This window comes from Rhinatrema bivittatum, chromosome 6, assembly GCF_901001135.1.
Source record: "Rhinatrema bivittatum chromosome 6, aRhiBiv1.1, whole genome shotgun sequence".
Taxonomy (NCBI): domain Eukaryota; kingdom Metazoa; phylum Chordata; class Amphibia; order Gymnophiona; family Rhinatrematidae; genus Rhinatrema; species Rhinatrema bivittatum.
Window position 1 is genome coordinate 249,593,808 of NC_042620.1, and position 20,774 is coordinate 249,614,581.

Here is a 20,774-nt window from a genome sequence, read left to right on the forward strand (position 1 = left end):
AGTTACTTGTAAGTTTAAGCGATACCAGAGCAACTCTGTGTCCTATTGAGCTGCAGAGCTGATCTTTCGGTATGGTGGAAATGACTGTTGTTGCTCTGGAGAATGACTCAAAATTTGCCCCTTGCTGCTTGAACATATAATTTCATTTTAACACAATCTCCTTGGTTCTGCTGCTGTGGCTTAGTTGGTAAACACTAAACAGAGACCATGGGTTTAAATTTCAGCAGTGCTTTCCTTTATATGACACAGGAAAATACACTGGCTCACTAAGCTACAAATAAACCTACACGGATATAAGAGCTAATAGCAGAGCATTCTGTTATAAGCCTCCTGAAATGTTCAGAACTAACCTGATGTGAACAGTCTGACAAATCTTTTTAGACAGCTTGCCTCGGTAGTTAACAAACCTGATTAACTTCTAGCCACACAGCAAGGCTGAGAGCCTGGCTACTCCAGGGGATGCCCCAAAAGGTCTGCCTGCCCAAACCCTCTGTGTTGTCTTGCAATCCACAGTCCTAGCAGCCCTTAAAGAGATGGTACTCAATTTACAGCCCTGCAGTGTTACAATGACAGTTCACAGTTGTTCATTATACTTTAAGATGGATTACACATGGCAGTTGAGAATTCTCTGGCTGTGGGACCAAGCAGGTACTCAGCCCTGAAGGCTCTTTTCAGGGTTGCCAGGTTATCATGAAAGAACAAGCACTATTTTCCGAGAAAAACAAGCACAAAAAATTGAGAAAAAAAAAATTAGATGAAATCAAAAGTGGTGTAGAACAAATAATAAAAAAAAAACAACCACCATTACAGGTTTCCGTGTCACGTTATTTTGTACCTGTAGTCAGCAGGTATGGACAGGCTTTCTTACAAAGGTGATCTTCTGCAGGGAGAAGAAATAAAAAAACAAAACAACCCCCCCCCCCCCCCCATAATTAGATTAAATAAAAAAATGTTGTAGAACAAATAAAACATCAGCCCCTCACACTCATTCCCACCTCCCCACTCCCCACATTCATCCCCTCCTCCCCACCCCCTCCAAGCACATCTCTGGCCCCCTCACACTTATTCCCCACCCCCTCCAAGTACGTTTCCGGTCCCCTCACACTCATTCTCCGCTCCCAGCACACTCATTCCTCCCCTCCTGATACCTCTTCTCTTTTGTAGCCAGCTGAGTGCTACACTCCCTTCAGCGTTCAAGTCTGCTGTGCTGCATAAAAGCTTCTTTGGTCACCTGATGCTGTTGCTTGCGGTGTGGGGTCTGCCCATGTGCTCCTGTGAGCTTTCCAACGCTGGCTGGCTTTGCTGCTGCAATAATTTTGGGTGATCCTGCTATGGACAGACCTCAGCAGCAGCAGCAGCAGTCAATCACAGCAACAGCAGGGCACAAGTCTCGCCCACCAAGCCCAAAAAACGCGATTGGCAGAAAATAAACGTCCAATAAGAAGCAACCCGTGAATTGAAAAAAAAAAAGGCAAATCACTAGAAAATAAAGCTGAAACTCGCAGGAAATAAGCGAGGTTGGCAACACAGCGAGGGTATCTCAAGTGGAAGATTCTAGTGTAATCCCTCAAGCTTGGGAAGAGCAATCGAGAGCAGAATCATTGGTCCATCTGGGGAGGGGAATCCTTTTCCTCCCCTTGTAGGCATGCTGGGGGCCAGCCCCACCATAAGAGCCCTGACAGGAAACTGGTGCCCCGGTGCTTATAATATAAATGCACAAAGCTTATTTAGCCATACAAGCACCTACGCATTCTAATATCTCTGGTTTCCTAAGTTATAACCTTTGCTCCCTAGGGACAGCAGCCAAAGGAAAATCCAGCATCCCCTTCAAGGGGATGTTCAGGAATGGATTTAGGATTTTGCTGCCCCCACTAGGCACCTTGATGTGTTCATCTCCCCACTACCCATAAGGATTTGTTACAGGATAGCAGAGGGTGGTTCTCTGCTGAATAAGATTCTGCTGAATAAGCAGAGCTGGAAGGCAGCAAATCTTAACCAACCTGCTGCCCTAAATGTTTTCTGCCCTAGGCACAAGGTTGCCCAGGCGCCCAGGCCCCCAGGGAAACATCATGATCTGGTCATCCCAGAGATCCCTGGAGGAAGAGGGGGACTGGGTATCACATGATGATGGCTCCACCATAATATGCCTATCCCGAAAAGAGGAGCCAGCTGTTCTCATCACCAGTGTGGTGGCCCCTCTAGGGATGTCACTTACTCTCACTAAAGACCCAACAGAACGGGGTCCTTCCCTTAAGGTTACTAAGAACCCACCAAAGATATTCCCCTTATATAGGACTCTTAAGGATATGGTCCATAAGGAACTGGATGCCCTGAAAGGTAGCAAAAAGAGAGGGAAGAGTTTTAAACAAGGCTACCCTCTGCCTCAGGATATCCTTCTCAGAATTTCACGAGCTGATGCTTGGTTTTGGCAGTTTTGCTCAAGACCACCATTCTGGTAGAAGGGGCTCAGTGTTGATGGACCCCCAAGATAGGAAACTAGAGACAATCCTTAAACGGGCCTTTATGACAAAGGCAATGTTTCTGAAAGCCTCCACTTGCAAAGGTTATGTTACACAAACCACTTGGCATTGGGTTCAACAGTTCCCAGACAGCTCAGAATTGACCTGGATGGAATCAGCCTTAACAATCTTGGCTGATCAAGGTGCAACCTGGCAAAGATGTCTTTCAGGGCTCTGGCTTCAGGGGGTCCCCCACAAGAGGAGGGCCTTGGCACCTGCTCAATACACTGTGTGGTTTCAAAAAAAGAGAGTGAGAGAAACATGGTTCTTTATGCTCAGCATTGTACCAAAAAAGGGGACCAGCAGATACATATGTTCCATTTCTGGATGTAGAGGCTGCAGTTTGTAATAGTTTTGGTGAGGCCGAGAGAGTGCATTACATCTTGATGCTTACTCGTGTATTCCCATCTCAGTGTCCCATTAGAACATAAGATTCTGTGAATCAGGTGAGCATGCCCAGCTTCAAGTGTGGCTTTCATCCTAGCGGCAGCCCCAAGAGTCTTCACCAAAGTTATGGTAGCAGCAGCTCCGCATATGCAGGGCATTATGGCACACCTATATCTAGAAGTCCTGCTTATAAGGGCCAAGTCAGCTCAAGAGAGACATCAGACCTTTGAATCAATAGTCCACCTTCTTCTGTAATTAGGCTGGGTTGTGAGAATGTTCAGACAGCAGTTTAGAAGCCTCACAGGCTCAGAAGATCCAGGAAGCCTGCTTTGAAGCAAGGCAGGGACAGGTGTTGTCATTATCAGATCATGTGTCCATTTTAATAGACCCCAAGTATTAGCATTCAGATGCTGCCTTCACACTGATTTCCTCCCCCCCCCCCCCCCCCCCCCATCCCCCACCAGGACTACCAGTGGCAACTTCGGGTGCCAGCAGGGGTAAGAAATATCCTAACTTGGTGGGCTCAACTCTCAAATGCCTTCAGAAAATGATGACCCTAGAACTCTTTGACAGGGTGATGGCCACAATGGGTGCCAGCCAGGAGTGAGGTGCACACTACCAGGGCTAGGTGGACCAAGGGCATTGCCCAGGAGAGAAGATATCTTATTCTGTAAACAGGCTAGAAACAAGAGCCATCAGGCTAGCTCAGATATGCTCCTCCTGTTAGTAAGGGGGAAAGCCATCAGGATTCTCACAGACAATGCCACAGTGGTGGCATATGTCAACAATCAAGGAGGGACACTAGCAGCCCCCAACTAGAGCAGGAAACAGGCTGTCCACTCGACTGAGTGAAATAGTATTTCCTTCCAGCAGCCCATAGAGCAGGGAAGAAGAACTTGCAAGCCGATTGGCTCAGCAGGAACAGGCTGGATCCAGGCGAATGGACAATATGTCTAAGAGCATTTCAGATGATAGTAAATCAGTGAAGTTCCCCATGTACAGACTGAATGACAACACTTACAAACTCCAATGTAGATGTATTTTGCAGTTGCAGAGTATAGCCAGGGTCCAGAGGCATAGATGCACTCATGTGTTTGTGGCCAAGGCTCAACCAGATATATGACTTCTCATAAGAACATAAGAAATTGCCATGCTGGGTCAGACCAAGGGTCCATCAAGCCCAGCATCCTGTTCCCAACAGAGGCCAAACCAGGCCACAAGACCCTGGCAGTTACCCAAACACCAAGAAGATCCCATGCTACTTATGCAATTAATAGCAGTGGCTATTCCCTAAGTAAATTTGATTAATAGCAGTTAATGGACTTCTCCTCCAAGAACTTATCTAAACCTTTTTTGAACCCAGCTACACTAACTGCACTAACCACATCCTCTGGCAACAAATTCCAAAGCTTAATTGTGCATTGAGTGAAAAGGATTTTCTCCGATTAGTCTTAAATGTCCTACTTGCTAACTTCATGGAATGCCCTCTAGTCCTTCTATTATCCGAAAGTGTAAATAACCTATTCACATCTACTCGTTCAAAACCTCTCATAATCTTAAAGACCTCTATCATATCCCTCCTCAGTCGTCTCTTCTCCAAGCTGAACAGCCCTAACTTCTTCAGCCTTTCCTTATAGGAGAGCTGTTCCATCCCCTTTATCACTTTGGTTGCCCTTCTCTGTACCTTCTCCATTGCAACTATATCTTTTTTGAGATGCGGCGACCAGAATTGTACACAGTATTCAAGGTCCGGTCTCACCATGGAGCGATACAGAGGCATTATGACATTTTCCGTTTTATTAACAATTCCCTTCCTAATAATTCCTAACATGCTGTTTGCTTTTTTGACTACTGCAGCACACTGAGCCGATGATTTTAAGGTATTATCCACTATGATGCCTAGATCTTTTTCCTGGGTGGTAGCTCCTAATATGGAACCTAACATCGTGTAACTACAGCAAAGGTTATTTTTCCCTATATGCAACACCTTGCACTTGTCCACATTAAATTCCATCTGCCATTTGCATGCCCAATCTTCCAGTCTTGCAAAGTTCTCCTGTAATGTATCACAATCCGCTTGTGATTTAACTACTCTGAATAATTTTGTATCATCTGTAAATTTAATAACCTCACTCGTCTTATTCCTTTCCATGGGCACCTATAGAACAAACAATAAAGAAGATGGAGGAACATCTATGTCTGGTCATTCTAGCAGCCCATATTGGCCAAGAAGTTGCTGGTATATGGATCTGGTGAGACTCCTAGATGGAGTCCCATTGGCTCTGCCAAAGGACTGGGATCTTCTCTGGCAAGATCCAGGAAGACCTGTCTACATTCTCTCTTATGGTTTGGTCCTTGAAAGGGCACACTGTGAAAGAGAGCTCATTCTGCCTCAGTAATGTCAACTAAGCTAAAAGCATGGAAGTCTTTCCTAATTCCCTAGCCTAGGTCAGATTGGGAGAATTGGTAAGAGGACCAATTTCTCTGGAAAGCAGTTAACCCATGAATTAGACTTCATGGAAGCTAGCCTGGAATAAACAGCTGGCACTTGACTCTTTGAAGTTCCAGGGAACAGCCATAGCATGCTAAAGGGGTAGAGTTAAAGGCATCCCAGTATCTGTGATTCCAGACATAGTTTGTTTCCTGGTAGGAGTAAGGCGCATTAGGCCACCATTCCACCCAGTGGTACCCCAGTGGGATAAGAACATAAGAACATAAGAAAATGCCATACTGGGTCAGACCAAGGGTCCATTAAGCCCAGCATCCTGTTTCCAACAGTGGCCAATCCAGGCCATAAGAACCTGGCAAGTACCCAAAAACTAAGTCTATTCCATGTCACCATTGCTAATGGCAGTGGCTATTCTCTAAATGGACTTCTCCTCCAAGAACTTATCCAATCCTTTTTTAAACACAGCTATACTAACTGCACTAACCACATCCTCTGGCAACAAATTCCAGAGTTTAATTGTGCGTTGAGTAAAAAAGAACTTTCTCCGATTAGTTTTAAATGTGCCCCATGCTAACTTCATGGAGTGCCCCCTAGTCTTTCTACTATCCGAAAGAGTAAATAACCGATTCACATCTACCCGTTCTAGACCTCTCATAATTTTACACATCTCTATCATATCCCCCCCTCAACCATCTCTTCTCCAAGCTGAAAAGTCCTAACCTCTTTAGTCTTTCCTCATAGGGGAGCTGTTCCATTCCCCTTATCATTTTGGTAGCCCTTCTCTGTACCTTCTCTGTACCTTCTCCATCGCAATTATATCTTTTTTGAGATGCGGCGACCAGCCTTGGGCAGACAGCCCTCGAGCCATTCAAACAGGCATCAATGAAGGGCTTATCTCAAAAATCTTGTTTCCTCAAATTAGTTTTCTCCATTAAGACACATTTCAGAGCTGTAGGCCCGGTACAGCAGTTATCCCTATCTAGGAATTTCACAAGGTTTGGTTCCATCATTTCTGCTTGACATACCAGAAGGTAACCAATGTTATATTTTATTTATTTATTTATTAAGGCTTTTATATACCGACTTTCTTGATACAAATCAAATCAACTCGGTTTATATCGAACTAAGCAGTAACTGTAACCAACCAGTCAACATGATACAATTTAAAGGAGCAAAAAGTTACATTAAAACAAGGATGCCTTAACTGGGAGAAGGAAAAAAAAGAGAGGGAGAACAAAAATAAATTACTATATACAATGGAATATAGGAGGGAGGCAAGGAGCCTACCTCATGACGACCCGCGAGCATAATTAACGTTTGTTTATTTACATAAGTGATGGGATAGTTTTAAATCAGGCTGTTGGGCTATTGGCGGGGAAGGCTCGGCAGAACAGCCATTTCTTTAGTTTCTTTTTGAAAGTAAGTAGACAAGTTTCCTTTATATGAGTTCAGGCAAGCTGTTTGTAGCATTTGGTGGGGCTAAAAAAAGACAGGTGGCTTCTAAGGCCACGATAGCTGGATTGTTCAAGGAGGCAATATCATCGACCTACCTAATTTCAGGTTAGCAGCTCCTAGTAGCACTCCAGGCTCACTCTATGAAAGATAAAAACCTCATCCTAGGCAGAGGAGCTCAGTTTTGCTAGAAGGAGTTTGTAAGGCAGCTGCCTAGTCATCCTTGCACTCTCCAGGTGAACACTACAGATTTGTCACACGGACCAAGGCAGATGCTGCCTTTCAGGCAAGGATTGGCAAGACAGCCTCGTCTTTCTCCCACCCCAGCAAAGAGGGGAAGGTTTTGATATCTCTCATATGTAATGACTGGTCTAGTAGGATGATGAGGAAGGCTACATTTTTCTTACCCGATCATTTTCTTTCTTTGAGTCCTGCTAAACCAGTCCAGATCCCACCCAGGTGGACAAGAGCAAGGAAAATCACTGGAGCTAGTTGACAGCCTGTGAAGTACCCCTGGTTGTGCCCTCCTCCTGTCTCTGCCTTTCATGTCTTATCTCTCGACTCACTCAGAGCCATCATTATAACCTAGTAGTGATGTTAGGGATTTCTACTGATCACAGCGTTTTGGCAACAGACTACTGGGATTGGACTAGGACCACACCCTCTTTATACCCCAGAGTTGAAGTCATTAAAGAGTATGTTGGCTAAGGAAGTGAGAAGGACTTCTGTGCTTTTAACCTGGTTGAAATTACTGAGGCAAAATGAGTCCCTCCGTCAGCTATGGAGGAGGGAAATCCCATACATAATCACTGGTCTAGCAGAACTCCAGGAAAGAAAATTATCAGGTAAATATAATTTAGCCATATCTGTCTCTATTATCCTTTTTTCTGTCCCGTTTTTATCAGGTCTGTTTTTAACTCTGACTTTTTATATCATGTTTATTTTGTTTCCTTATGTTTCAGTCTTCTTCCTGTCATTTCCAGGGATGGCGTGATGATAGAGAGATTGATTTGATGATGTAAAGAGATAGATTGATAGAAAAATAGGTAACATGAAGAGGGAGATTGTGATGACCGTGAGTTGGATGGAAGACTAGTCTGAAATACGATTGATTAGAAAATCTTGTATATGAATAGATAGATAAAGCCTTTTCCAAAATCAACATATTGCATAAGCCCAAGTTAAGGCTCTAAAATATTCCTTTGTTCCAGATGGAGTGCTTAAAAAATAACTTAGAAATATGCAAAAATAAAAGGGAGAGGCACATCTCATATTAAAAAAAGAAAGCTTTTCCAATACATCATTTATGCCACAAAATACTTTTATTCAGAACTGACAAACTTGCATTATATTTTCAACACTATACCATCAGCAGCTGGCTTTGATATTCAATGTGCATCTCCTTTGTATAGAAGTTGTATAGAAGTGAATAATAAATATTGCAGGTACATAGAGTAAACAGGTAGATAGATGATATATGTTGTAAATATATAGTATGAGATAAGATGAATGGATCAGCCATACAGGCAAAAGGCTGATCTCTGCCCTTTTTCCTCTCACAGTATGCAGGTGTGGAGGCTGGCTATGCTTGCTTCTGTGGGAATGAGATGGACATGAGCAAGAACCAACTTGTTAGTGCCCTGGAGTGTGATCAGGTGTGCTTTGGAAAGTCCAGTGAGTTGTGTGGCGGTGATGGCAGGATCGGCATCTATGATGGTGAGCATAGCTCTACAGATTTTGTGTGCATTCATGCGCTGAATGAATAATGCATGACAGAAGCAAGCACACTGCTTAGCTAGCAGCCCTGGGGTAGATATTCAAAGCTGGCTATATAACAGGTCAATACAGTAAAGTGCAGCCGCGGTTACCCTGCTCCTAACCCGCTTTCTACTCACGTTTCGGCCGCGTTAGTCCAACCCGCGATACACTATCCCCTTTAACCCATTCTTACCGCCTCTTTAAATCACCGGGTAACCCCTTCCGCCCGCGGCATGTATATTAGATGTAAACGATCGAATTAGCTATTCCCTCCCATACAGTAACGCGTGCCCCGACTATCGCTTTTTTAACCTGCTGTTTTGCCGCGCGTTTAACCTGCTAACTTACTGCCTACCCTTACCCCTGCGTTAGAGGCAGGGGTAAGGGTAGGCGGCAAACTTTCCCCCAGCCCCCGCTCACCTGCCCTGGCCGCGTCCATGGGTGCTGGCCTCCGGGGCAGCCCCAGTCCTCTCTCCCCTCCTCCCGAAGCAACAAAAGCGGAAAAAAGTGAAAAAAAAAAAAAAAAAGTAGCAACGAAGCGACTTACTTTTCTTGCAGCCCTCCTCCGGAGACGGACATCGGCAGAGACGGACCGCGGCTTTCCTGCCTCCCGGAGGCAGCCGCCGGCAAAGATTGATGCCTGCACGGGCGAAAGCAGCCCCTGTGCGTGCAACTGGGCCGCTCAAGGCGTGATGTCACGACGTTTGGCGTCACGGCATATGACGTCACGTCTTGAGCGGCCCAATTGCACGCACAGGGGCCGCTTTCGCCCGTGCAGGCATCCATCTTCGCTGGCGGGGCCGCTTTTGCCGCCGGCTGCCCCCCGGGAGGCAGGGGAGCCGCGGTCTGTCTCTGCCGATGTCTGTCTCCGGAGGAGGGCTGCAAGAAAAGTAAGTCGCTTCGTTGCTTTACACTTTACATGTCGTTTCACCAGTCCTCTCTCCCCCCCTCCCTGCGCCTTGCTTCGAGAGGAGGGGAGAGAGGACTGGCAATCCTGAGTGTAAGAGAACCGTCCACTTCCTGGTACCTGTCATTTCAAATGTCATTTGAAATGACAGATACCAGCGTGTCCGTGAAGCGTTAGGCCAGCGCACCCAGGATACTGTATAGCGCTCTATACAGTAAAATGGTTTGCGCGGGCCTAACGCTTCACGGACGCTTCTTGGACGCGGCTTGCATTTGCAAGCTATTTAAATACAGTATCGAGCGGTAGGTGAGCCGGACTGCGCGTGCGGCAACCGTGGGTGCACCGGCACTAACGCAGCTCTTCCTACCGCTCCTTACTGTATCGACCTTTAAGTAACTTAGCTAAGTAGAATTTATCTAACTAAGGCCTGGCATTTCTAAGGTCACAGACCTTAGAAAAGTCGGTGGTAACGGGGGGGGCGAAGCGGGGGGCGGGCCTGCGAAAGCCGGCAGCCATCGCACCACTGCGATGCATTGGCTGCCGGCTTTCGCACCGAATAACTACACCATAAAAGGTCCTTACCTTTCGCCGCCAGCGATGTCACCGCAGCATCGGCCCCGGTGCCACCCCGACTCCTCCACTTCCGGGGCCGACTCCGCCCCCATTTAGTGATTGCACGCAATCGCTTTTGAAAATTACCCCCTAAGTTATGATATATATACACACTTAGCCGGATAAGTCTACCAGGCTAAGTTTAGACTTGCTCTATGGGGCTTCTAAACTTACACATATACTTATGCGGTTAACTCTGAATATCAGTAGTTAGCCATATAAATTATATAGCTAACTCGCTCCACCCCTAATCTGCCCAGTGTAACTTTTAGTTGTATAACTTGTGTGTGTATCTTTTAGTTGTATAAGGAACTTATATGGCTAAGCGGTGGCCACTGATGTAGGCGCATATTCAGCAGCCATTACTTAGCTGCATAAGATCCTCTTATCCGACTAGTGTTGGATGAGCTTTGAATATCGGGCCCCCTATGTATAAAAGAAAACTTATTACTGTGTAATGCAAATGCTACGTAATGAAAACCTACAGTCTTAACTAATTAGTTTAAGCCTTAGATGGCAAATTTTTAAATTTCTCAGCCACATAAATCATGTAGCCAAGCCACAAATTTGTCATTTTTCACCATAATAAAACCAAGAAATTTGGAATTGTTGACCGTAGCAGATACCAGATTTGAGAAGTGATGGCCCAGTCCTTCCTGTACCACTCAAATACATAATTGTTTTATAAGAACATCTGTATCATGCTTGACTGAAGGATTGTTCCTACTACTGATATTTTTCCCTTGTAGTGGCAGTTGGTGCCTGTGAGGGAGATGACAACAATACCTCTGGTGTCATCTACTCCCCTGAGTTCCCAGATGATTATGGTGCAGACAGCAACTGTACGTGGAATGTGCGTCCCCTGGGCTGTGTGGGCATGGAAGTACACTTCGAGATCTTTGAGATCCAGGATGGAAATGACCAGGTGGAGCTAAGGGATGGGCATACCAACAGGATTCTAGCACACTTCGATGGGCATCATAAACCAGAGGGTGTCATGATCCTGCTCACTGACTACCTTCTGCTGACCTTCCAGTCTGACCAGATGTTTCATGCCCAAGGTTTCGCACTATCATACCATGGTAAGGAAACTGGCATGGTCTTTCCAGTCTTTCACTGAGCTCTAAGCCCAGGTCCTGGGTTAGCTGGCGTGTGAGTCCTGCTGAACCCAGTCCCAACCTCTGCTCACTCATTGTATAATTTTCAGCAGGTCACCTACTTGTTGTGGACCCATGCTGAGATTCTAAGCTTTTGGGACAAGAGCACTGTTACTGTGAAGTGGAGGCAAGGAGAAGAAGGAAGGAGAAGGGGATAAGAGGGCAGGTGACAGGTAAAGAAGGGGAGAGGAGAGAAGGGGAAGGCTGGGAATGGAAGAAGAGAAAGTAAAGGTGAGGGAAAGGTTATAAATGGGAGAGGATGGAAGAAAGGATAGAAAATGAGAGGTGGGGAAAGAGGGGAGGAAAGGATAAGTGGGAGGGGATGGGGAAGAGAGGAATGGGGAAAAGAAGAGGGAAGAGATGAGAGATGTAGAGGAGAAAAGAGGTGATAGAGGAAGGAACAAGATAAGATAGAAAATAGGGGGAAGGCGGGGGAAGGGAGATAGAGAAGATAGAGGAGAGAAAATGAAGAAATTTGAAGAGACAGCAAAAGACAGGATGGGAGGAGAGAAGGGAAGAAAGGAATAGATTCAGTACTTTAAACTTTTTGAGCATGTGTAAATTATAGCTGTAAGGCTAAAACTCATTGGGAGGAAGGACTCTGTTACATTGAGGCATGGGCTTTACCAGATTCTGCAGTGATGTATTGGCCCACCGAGAAATTTCTTGTGGGCCCTCTCATATAACTGCAGTGGGCTCCACAGCAGTTGCACTACAAAAAAATAGATGATTCTGCTGCATGTGGAGCCAGTCAAGTTGGGGAAGGACAGAGGGGGAGTGACGGAAGAGAGAGAGAGGCAGGGTATAGGAATAAAAGGGCACACAGAGTGAGGGGAGTCTAAGGAAGGGAAATGGACCATATGGAACAAGGCAGAGGTGGAGGGACAAGGAGCAAAAGGGAAGGGAGAAAGACAGACAGGCTGATGCGATAAAGTGCGCGTTAAAAAGGTGTGTCCAGACTGGGTGCCCATTTAACATGTGCACATCCACCTCTCCTGGGCACCCGATGCAATATGTAAATGAGCTGCTGCACTAAAACGGACACACTAGGGATAAATTGTGTGCCCCTAGTGCGACCTTGGCATTGGGTGCCCAGGAGATGTAGCTATGTGCGGGTTACCAAAACAGATGCTCAATTTACAAGCTTTTGTTTTATGCTGCGGGAGCGAATTTACTGGCACAATACACATTCACAATATACATGGCCTGGAGTGTGTATATTCTGTGTGTGTGTTGTGCACCCAGAACATTTTTTTTTCCCTCAAGCCTTTTTTTTTTTTCCAGGATGCTGCTTTCTGAGGTTGCTACCACTTGTATCATGGCAATCCTAGGTAGGAGGAACCTCCGAAAAGCAGGATTTTTTGTTTTTAAGTAGATCCTTTGATGTGCGGCAATACTTTATGCCCGTTCTGGGGCAGGCATAAAATTTGATGGGTTAAAAAGTGCACCTTGGGCGCACAGTGATTTTTCACATCACTGGGTAATAGCTACTAGCCTCAGCTATATGGCATTTATATGCGATGAGCGCTATTAGCTATGCCTTGGTTTGGACGTGTGTTCTGGAGGCGCTGATCCTCTTACTGCATCGAGGGTTATGGATGTGCGTCCAAAAATTGCACGTCCAACTGCTCGATAAACTGTGCGCTAAGCTGGCCGCACTTTATTGCATCGGCCTAAGAGTGAACACAGGAAGTGAGAGAGGATGACAAAGGGGGCACAAAGAGGAAGGGATTAAATAAGTGCAGGGAACGGAGAATGACAGAAGAGCACAGGGAGGGAAGTAGCAGGACAGAGTGGGTTACAGGGAAGGAGAGGAGAATAACAGAGGAGACACAGAGAAGAAATGTATCTTTCAGACCAGGGTTTGCAGGGCCAGAGGAAAATTATTAGGTATCTTAGGTGAACCTTAAGCTTTCTACCCTCCCCCCCATGATAAACTTACAGGCCCATAGGCCAGCATTCCCTCCAGCCCTCCTCCCTTCCAAGATTTTGATAATTAAACTCAACAATCATGATGACATCACCACCACCTCTCCCAGAACAGTCCTGTAAAAAACACATCATTGGGCCTAAAACCTTTAAATGTAAGCCCCTTTTTTTCAGGACACTCCCTGAAACAAGCAAGGGACCACCTTCAATAACCACAGGGACAGGAAAAACTGACTGAAGATACAGATTGAGATTCTTTTAACTGGGACTCTAAGGCACAAGAGAATCATACATAATCAATTAAAAACTTCTTTACCAGAATGTGTTGTTTCAAAACCAAAAGTTTACTGAAAATTAAGAAAGCCGCAAAAAACATAGTAATCCAACCCAGACTTTTAGATTCTCCAAAATAAAATTCACAGTCCACACACAAAAATATAAAATGGTTACAGAGCAATTGAATAGATCCCAGGGGTTCCGTCGGGGCCTCCCTTTCCTCCAAGATCCTCCTATATTCACTTCCAATATTCCAGTCCCAATTATAGATTCTTTGGTATCTGTAAGTGCTGCAGTCCTTCAATAAAGAACCCCCCCCCTCTCATTATCTTAAGTATACCCTCCAAAGGTTGCACCAACAGAGTCCTCACCAAACTAGTGTGTTTGTGAATGTGTGTGTGTGTGGGGGGGGGGAGGGGAGGGGTATAAATCCCAAAAGCACACAAACATATTTGTTTTCTTTGGGGCTGCTCTAGCTAGCAATTAACTCCCATGCTTGACTCTCTATCCCATGGTGGATTCTTTTTATGGGGGAAAGCTCTTGTTGATGGCCCAGACGTTAGTATCTTCCTTTCAGTGTATGTAGATAATAGCTGCATCCCAAGGAGTGAGATGCTGGGATAAATCAGACAGGACCAAGCTCTGGGTATTTAAAATAAAGTTTACTGATTTGGCAATGATTAAATAAAAGTCCATGGTACATGAATATTTCTCTGTAGGTAGGTTTCCCTTTTGATTCAGGCATCTGGGTAGAGCTACCATGATAGTTTTAATTGCACAAAGTTCAAAGCAGCTAACCGGGAATCCTACTGAAGGAGTCCCCTCAAACACAGCAAAAACAGTCCTACCTGAATCCCATGGGTGGAGATCTGACTGGGGTCTTCCGGTCTTACACATTCTCCTTTGTTGTGGTTATTGAGGACTTCTCTTGCAGGAAAAGTCAAAAAGGGATCCAGCTACCTCAACACTGTATCCCTGTGAGGAGGGGTGAATCAGAAAAAAACCTACCCACACAGCCAAAGTCCAAAAAATACTTCTAAAAGGTAAAGCTGGATACATCTTCAGCCATCACTGTTTCTCTCAGAAGGATCTGTCACTGGTGCTTTCCTCACCTAGGGTGTAGAGTGGGCTCACAGGTCTTCAGTCCTCTGGGTGAAAGCCCTTTTGCCTCAGAATGGAATCCGGCATAACAATATATCTGTAATTAATGTGAGAAGGTCCCTCTGGCAGTTCAAATTGAAAGTGCAGAGTGAGGCTGGGAGGCCTCACAGAGAGTAAAACTAAAACATCCTCATTGTTTGGAGGCTCTCTAAAACTGATCACACCAATTTCTAACATGGCTGGGCTAAATAGGTTGAGGCGACCAACCACAGCCCTCCAGGTTGGGAGAGGCTGAGGAAGGATGGAAGGCTTATGATATTAGAATTCTCTACAGGGACCTAGTGACATCTAGTGGCCAACCCATATGGGTACCACAATAGCACTCGGATCACAGTTGTGGATTTCTAGACTTCTTGCACAAAAATAGCACACAGATCACAGTGGTGGATTTCTAGAACCTCACTAGCCATTGACAAAGATCTTGTACAGGATTCAGCTTGCTTCTCTTGATGGAAAACAAACAAGGGTAACTCACCAACTCCCTCAAAAAAAGGTAGCAAAACTAGGAAGCAAACTCATTCTGTCTTTGTGGAAAGATGAGCAGCCTTCCCACTGGAAAAGGTGAGAAGTTGGAGAAATCCATCTAGAGAGCAGGCTAGCACTTTGTGGCATCTTTCCATGCCTCCAAGACATTGACTCTCCGCAGTGTCTTGTGGAGACATCTATAAAGATTTTCACAAAGACCCAACCCTATTTGGGGATGGACAGGAACTATCACTCACTAACCACTAGAGATGTGCATTCAGGAGAAACAAAATAGGAAATAACAAAATGTTCTATTTCGTTAGGTTGGCATATTCTGCTAGTGGGTAGGTTCTGTGCAGGGATCTATAGCAGCTTGGCTTTTTCTGTTTCCTAATAGTAGGTGCATTGGCATCTTAGGGTCTAGTGTAATAATTGCAGTGTTGCCTTTTCATAAGTAGAGTTGTCACTGTTTGAATGCTAGCAATTATTGTAATTTTGATATGGGAGATTTACTATATTGAAATTGTAATTCATTTTACTTGTGGCCTTTTGAGGGCCAAGCCCACACCCAACACACATTATAATAGACCTAATGCCAATTCCAAGGGGTTTTTTTTTACTTTTTTTGCAAGGTTTTACAGCACTGCATGCAATTATAATATACATGTTGTAAGTGACTATACTTTAAATGTTCTGGTTCATGTAAAATCTGTTATCATAAATGTCTAATGTTTCTTATTTATTCATTTTAATTGTGTGTGGGGAAGGTGGCATGCTGATTCATCTATGGTCTCTAATACCCTTGTACCGGCTCTACCGATAGGGCCATAAAAGAATTTACTGTCTCCTTGGGGTTGGTTACTCCGGCAAGTTCTGTTTCGCTGTCTCTCTTCCCTAGGCCTGAGTCCTTTTTTGGGTGTGGGGGAAGGAAACATCTTTCAGGGCCTGAAGTTACAGGGTGCCTTTAGATTTTCCTTCCTGGGAGATACACACTTATTTGTCCCACTATGTGTGATGTAGTACCAGGAGGCTTTTGGTTTAGTGTCTAAAAATACATACTTTACTGATGGGTAATCAGATGAAATAAACTCAGTCCTCAGTATCACAGATTTACTCTTTGCTTTTAGTCTTTATCTCTATCTGTGCTTGGGTCTCAATTACCAGGGCCAGGGAAACATCCACCCTCCAAGATTGGACTAAGCAGAGTTCCCCCTGTAGGCAGGAAAAACCCCTTCCATAATAGACAAAAATGGTAAATCACAGTCTCAGCACAGAGAGTCACCATCCTCTCTCTTTCCCCAGGGGTGAATATCCAGATGGGTGTCTTAAATGGCTCTTACAGGAAACATCTTGATAGTTCTGCTCTTTCTTTCTTTCTCTGTCAAATCCCTGATAGGAGGGATCCCCTCAGGAACCAGCAGCTCCAGATGTTCCTTGTTAGAGAAGGAAGAGGGGTAGCCAAACTTTCTCCCTGATCTTCTCAACAAAATTCTTCTTCTTCAAACTGAGGTAAAACACCAGAAGGTCTTGGCACTAGGTCACCACTAGTCCTCTGTCCTCATGGAGAGTGCAGAAGGGCAGATCTTCCCTAGGCTAGGACTCCGAGAGAGAAGGTTCCCCATGCCTTCCCCTCCCAAGCAGTAACCAGGAGTCTCCACCAGCTTTCTTACAAATAAAAATCTGTCAAAACCCTCAAAACAATTCAGGATATTGTCCCTGCCCACCAGGGAATGGATAGACAGGGCAGCTCCCCGACCTGACTTACGGACTCCAAGCAGGGTTTGCCTGAGTCATAATGCGGAGGCCTCAATAATCCAAACCAGGAAAAGCTCCAGTCTCCTCCTATAACTCCAAAAATCAAACTACACTGCCCCTAGAGCTCTCAGGAGAGAGAGCTGCTTATAAAACTCACAGAGGGGGACTGACATCCCAGCACCCTCAATGGGAGGGGCTGTACTGAATGGTGCCTCCTCGCTCTCCTAACCTACACTGCTGAAAAAGGGAGTTACCCAGGGCTTAATGGTAACATGCCCTGAGGGGCCATTACACATGGTTGCATGATAGCATGATATGTCAGCGTATTCATGGTTCACACGAATGTTATTGATTTTCTAGAGGTAAGGATGAGACCTGGAGGCAGGAGTGGGTTAGGAGAGACCTGGAGGTTAAAGGTGATGGGTACTGGAAGAGAAGAAAGAAGCTCAAGACTGCAAAGAGCCGAAGGGAAAAACAACTGAAGGGGAAGGGAGGGTGTAGGATGGAAGCTGGACAGAATGAGAGTAAAAGAGCTGGAAAGGGTGAGAGGGATCTAGTGGCTGCAAAGGCAGGGACTACTTAGCTGGCTAGATCAAAGCTTTGAAAATTGGTAAGGCTATAACTGGCTTAATTTAGCCAGTCAAATTCCAGGTGGGTCTAGGAGAAGAATTAGCTCAGGGGTAGAAAGTTAGGTGGCTAGCACTGATTTTCAGCACTAGCCTCCTAATTTGGCTGTCAAATCTAGGTTCTTCAAGAGTAGGCCTAGGTTTGGCTGCACCAAGAACCCTTTTCCTCCTACTGGCCTGATGAAAAACGTGACCAGGGCTGAAACCCTCCTCCCACCCACCAGATGAAATAAAGAGCAAGTTGGTAGAGAGAACAGCCCATCCCCACCATCTTACCTCCCATCTGTCTGATTCAAGCCCATGCCTTCTCCCTAACTCCCCAAGAACATCCGGGATGAGGCTTGCAATGTACCTCCTCTTCTTCCCAACTCCAATGTGGTATTTTTTGTGCTGTTGGTAGCTGGGAGAGCCTACTGGCAGTTTGTTTTCATTTATTCACTGAACTATCAAGAAGAGACCAGTCCCCGTTCAGAACATGTTTTATACAACCTAGTTCTGAATGGGCTCCTCAGCTACATAGGTAGTTTTGTTTTGATTATTATTCCATGAAAAGTATCGACACACATTTATGCCTACATTTTGTTTTTAGGCTGTAAGTGCCTTGTATGACCTAATACTACCCTAGGGAGGCCTCGAAAGATACACGGGTATAGGTGCACATGGGTGCACCTATACATGCTACTCACATGTATAGGTGCACCCATGTAGAGGGCAAACAATAATAATAATAATAATAATTTAAAAAAAAGGAATATTTTTAAAAATTAGTTGTGAGGAATGTCTACTAGAAAAGCAGGGAAGGTCACACAGCAAGCTTAAGGAATATGTAAGCCTTTGTAGAGGTATGAAACAGTAGCAAAACTCTGTTCCTCTCCCCTGTTGATCTGTGGTGTTGTGTGCATAGGTGTGAAGAGCATTACGATTCAGGGCACAGACCTGGCACAGACAGAACACCTGGATGGACAGGTTCTTAGAACGTCTGCAGATGGACTGAACACCAACCTTTTCCATAGCACTGAGCACTTCACCCCCAGCATCGGAGGTAAGGGAAGGATGGTGGAAGGGGAAAGATCACAGTGCTACTGACTCACATGCTGTGTCCATTTATCTCCCCTTCCCAAAATGTTAAATATACCTTTTCCCCCTACTCACCAACTCATTATAACAGTCAGTATCAGGAATGTGAGTGTAACAGGGTTCCCTTTATCAGGGTAGTGACTGTAACAGTTTTGTAACCAGGACTTCTAGTTTCCTGTGATGGTCCAAAGGCAGAAAAGGAGGATATGGCCCCACGTGCCACTGCTCTGTTGGCTCAGTCTACATGAAAGGGGGGATTGATGGTAAGAGGGGGATTGAAGAGTGAAAGAGGGTTTGGGGGAATCCATGGTGGAGGAAAGAGGGAATGGGGTTATTATTTGGGTGGAGGGGGATGTGTGTTTGAAAGAAGGGCTGGAGGTATTATGGAGGAGTGTGTGTGTGTGTGTGTGTGTGTGTATATATAAAAGAGGGTCCTTGTGGATTGGTGGGGATAGGCCTGGATTTCCCAATAGGTATACTAGGCAAAAATCTGGGGATGGCAGATCAGCTAAATATTTGCCGCTTCCCAGATGCACTGGGAAAGAGATATGAGATTGAGATAGTGGGGAATATGGGTGGGAGTGAGGGAGGAGAGAAAGGAATAAGAATGGAATTATGGTGGTGGTGGGAGAAAGACATGCTCTAGAGACCTGCTTTGGGTCTCCAATAGGTGGCCCTGGTCTAGGACACAGGATTAGGAGTGGAGTGTGCCAATTTCCTTCAGCAAATGTTTATTTATTTAGATTTATATTCCACAGTGCTTCAAAGTGGATTACATTCAGGTACTGGGGCAATGGAAGGTAAAGTGACTTGCCCAAGAGCAGGACTTGAATGCTGGTCTCCTGGTTTGTAGCCCACTGCTCTAACCACTAGGCTACTCCTCCTCCAAATGTATGAGGTTGACTGGAGTAGTAAACTCTTGTCTGCTCAAAGGCAGGCAGAGTGGAATTTCAGTGTGGCATTTTCAGTTACTTTTTCTAAGGAGAAGCATTGATTTTTTTGTTTTTTGTTCCCTATCGGTGGTGGGCTAGGCCTCAGACTTAGTGTTTCCAGAATAGGAAGGAGACAGTTTAATTCAGTGGTCTACAACCTGGCTGGAAGGATTGCCTCAGTGTTTTTTGAACTGTGAGAAATTCTTACTTTTTGATATTTTGCCCTGTATCCCCTAGTATTGTTTCAAGAAGGGAAAATTAATTTGCCTCTGGGAAGGATTAGGATGAGAGAAGTTTTTTTGTGCTATCTCATACCCAGTGGATGGATGGGGTGACTCTGTTCTAGTGATTGAGCATTTTTGGTGGCAATTAATGTGGACAAGTGCAAAGTGATGCATATAGGGAAAAATAACCTTTGCTGAAGTTACACAATGTTAGGTTCTATCTTAGGAGTTACCACCCAGGAAACAGATCTAGGTGCCATAGAGGATAATACATTGAAATCGTCATTTCAGTGTTCTGTGGCGATCAAAAAAGCAAACAATGTTAGATCATGAGAGGTCTTGAACGAGTAGATGTGACTCGGTTATTTACACTTTCGAATAATAGAAGGACTAGGGGGCATTCCATGAAGTTAGCAAGTAGCACATTTAAGACTAATCGGAGAAAATTCTTTTTCACTCAACGCACAATAAATCTCTGGAATTTGTTGCCAGAGGATGTGGTTAGTGCAGTTAGTGTAGCTGGGTTCAAAAAAGGTTTGGATAAGTTCTTGGAAGAGAAGTCCATTAACTGCTATTAATCAAGTTTACTTAGGGAATAGTCACTGCTATTAATTGCATCAGTAGCATGGGATCTTCTAGGTGTTTGGGTAATTGCCAGGTTCTTGTGGCCTGGTTTGGCCTCTGTTGGAAACAGGATGCTGGGCTTGATGGACCCTTGGTCTGACCCAGCATGGCAATTTCTTATGTTCTTATGTTCTTAATTATTAGGAAAGGAATGGCAAATAAAACGATGGATGTCATAATGCCTCTGTATCGCTCCATGGTGAAACTATACCTTGAGTACTGTGTGCAATTCTGGTCACCGCATCTCAAAAAAGATATACGGTAGTTACACTGGAGAAAGTGCAGAGAAGGGCAACCAAACTAAGGGGAATGGCTGCCCTATGAGGACAGGCTAAGGAAGTTAGAGCTGTTCAGTTTGGAGAAGAGACAACTGAGGAGGGATATGATTGAGGTCTACAAAATCATGAAAGGACTTGAACAAGTTAAAGTAAATCGGTTATTTACCCTCTCAGATAATAAAAGGA

The 20,774-nt window shown here is 44.9% G+C and overlaps 1 protein-coding gene across 4 annotated transcripts in view; it reads left to right on the top strand.

Annotated features, from left to right (window-relative positions):
• Window positions 1–20,774, top strand: part of KREMEN2 (kringle containing transmembrane protein 2) — a 61,943-nt gene that overhangs the window by 30,654 nt on the left and 10,515 nt on the right. For all 4 annotated transcript variants that reach the window (XM_029606767.1, XM_029606770.1, XM_029606769.1 and 1 more), the window contains 3 exons: window positions 8,370–8,523; window positions 10,834–11,166; window positions 18,358–18,495. In XM_029606767.1, coding sequence (XP_029462627.1) covers window positions 8,370–8,523; window positions 10,834–11,166; window positions 18,358–18,495 — 625 coding nt within the window. The remainder of the gene's footprint in view (window positions 1–8,369; window positions 8,524–10,833; window positions 11,167–18,357; window positions 18,496–20,774) is intronic.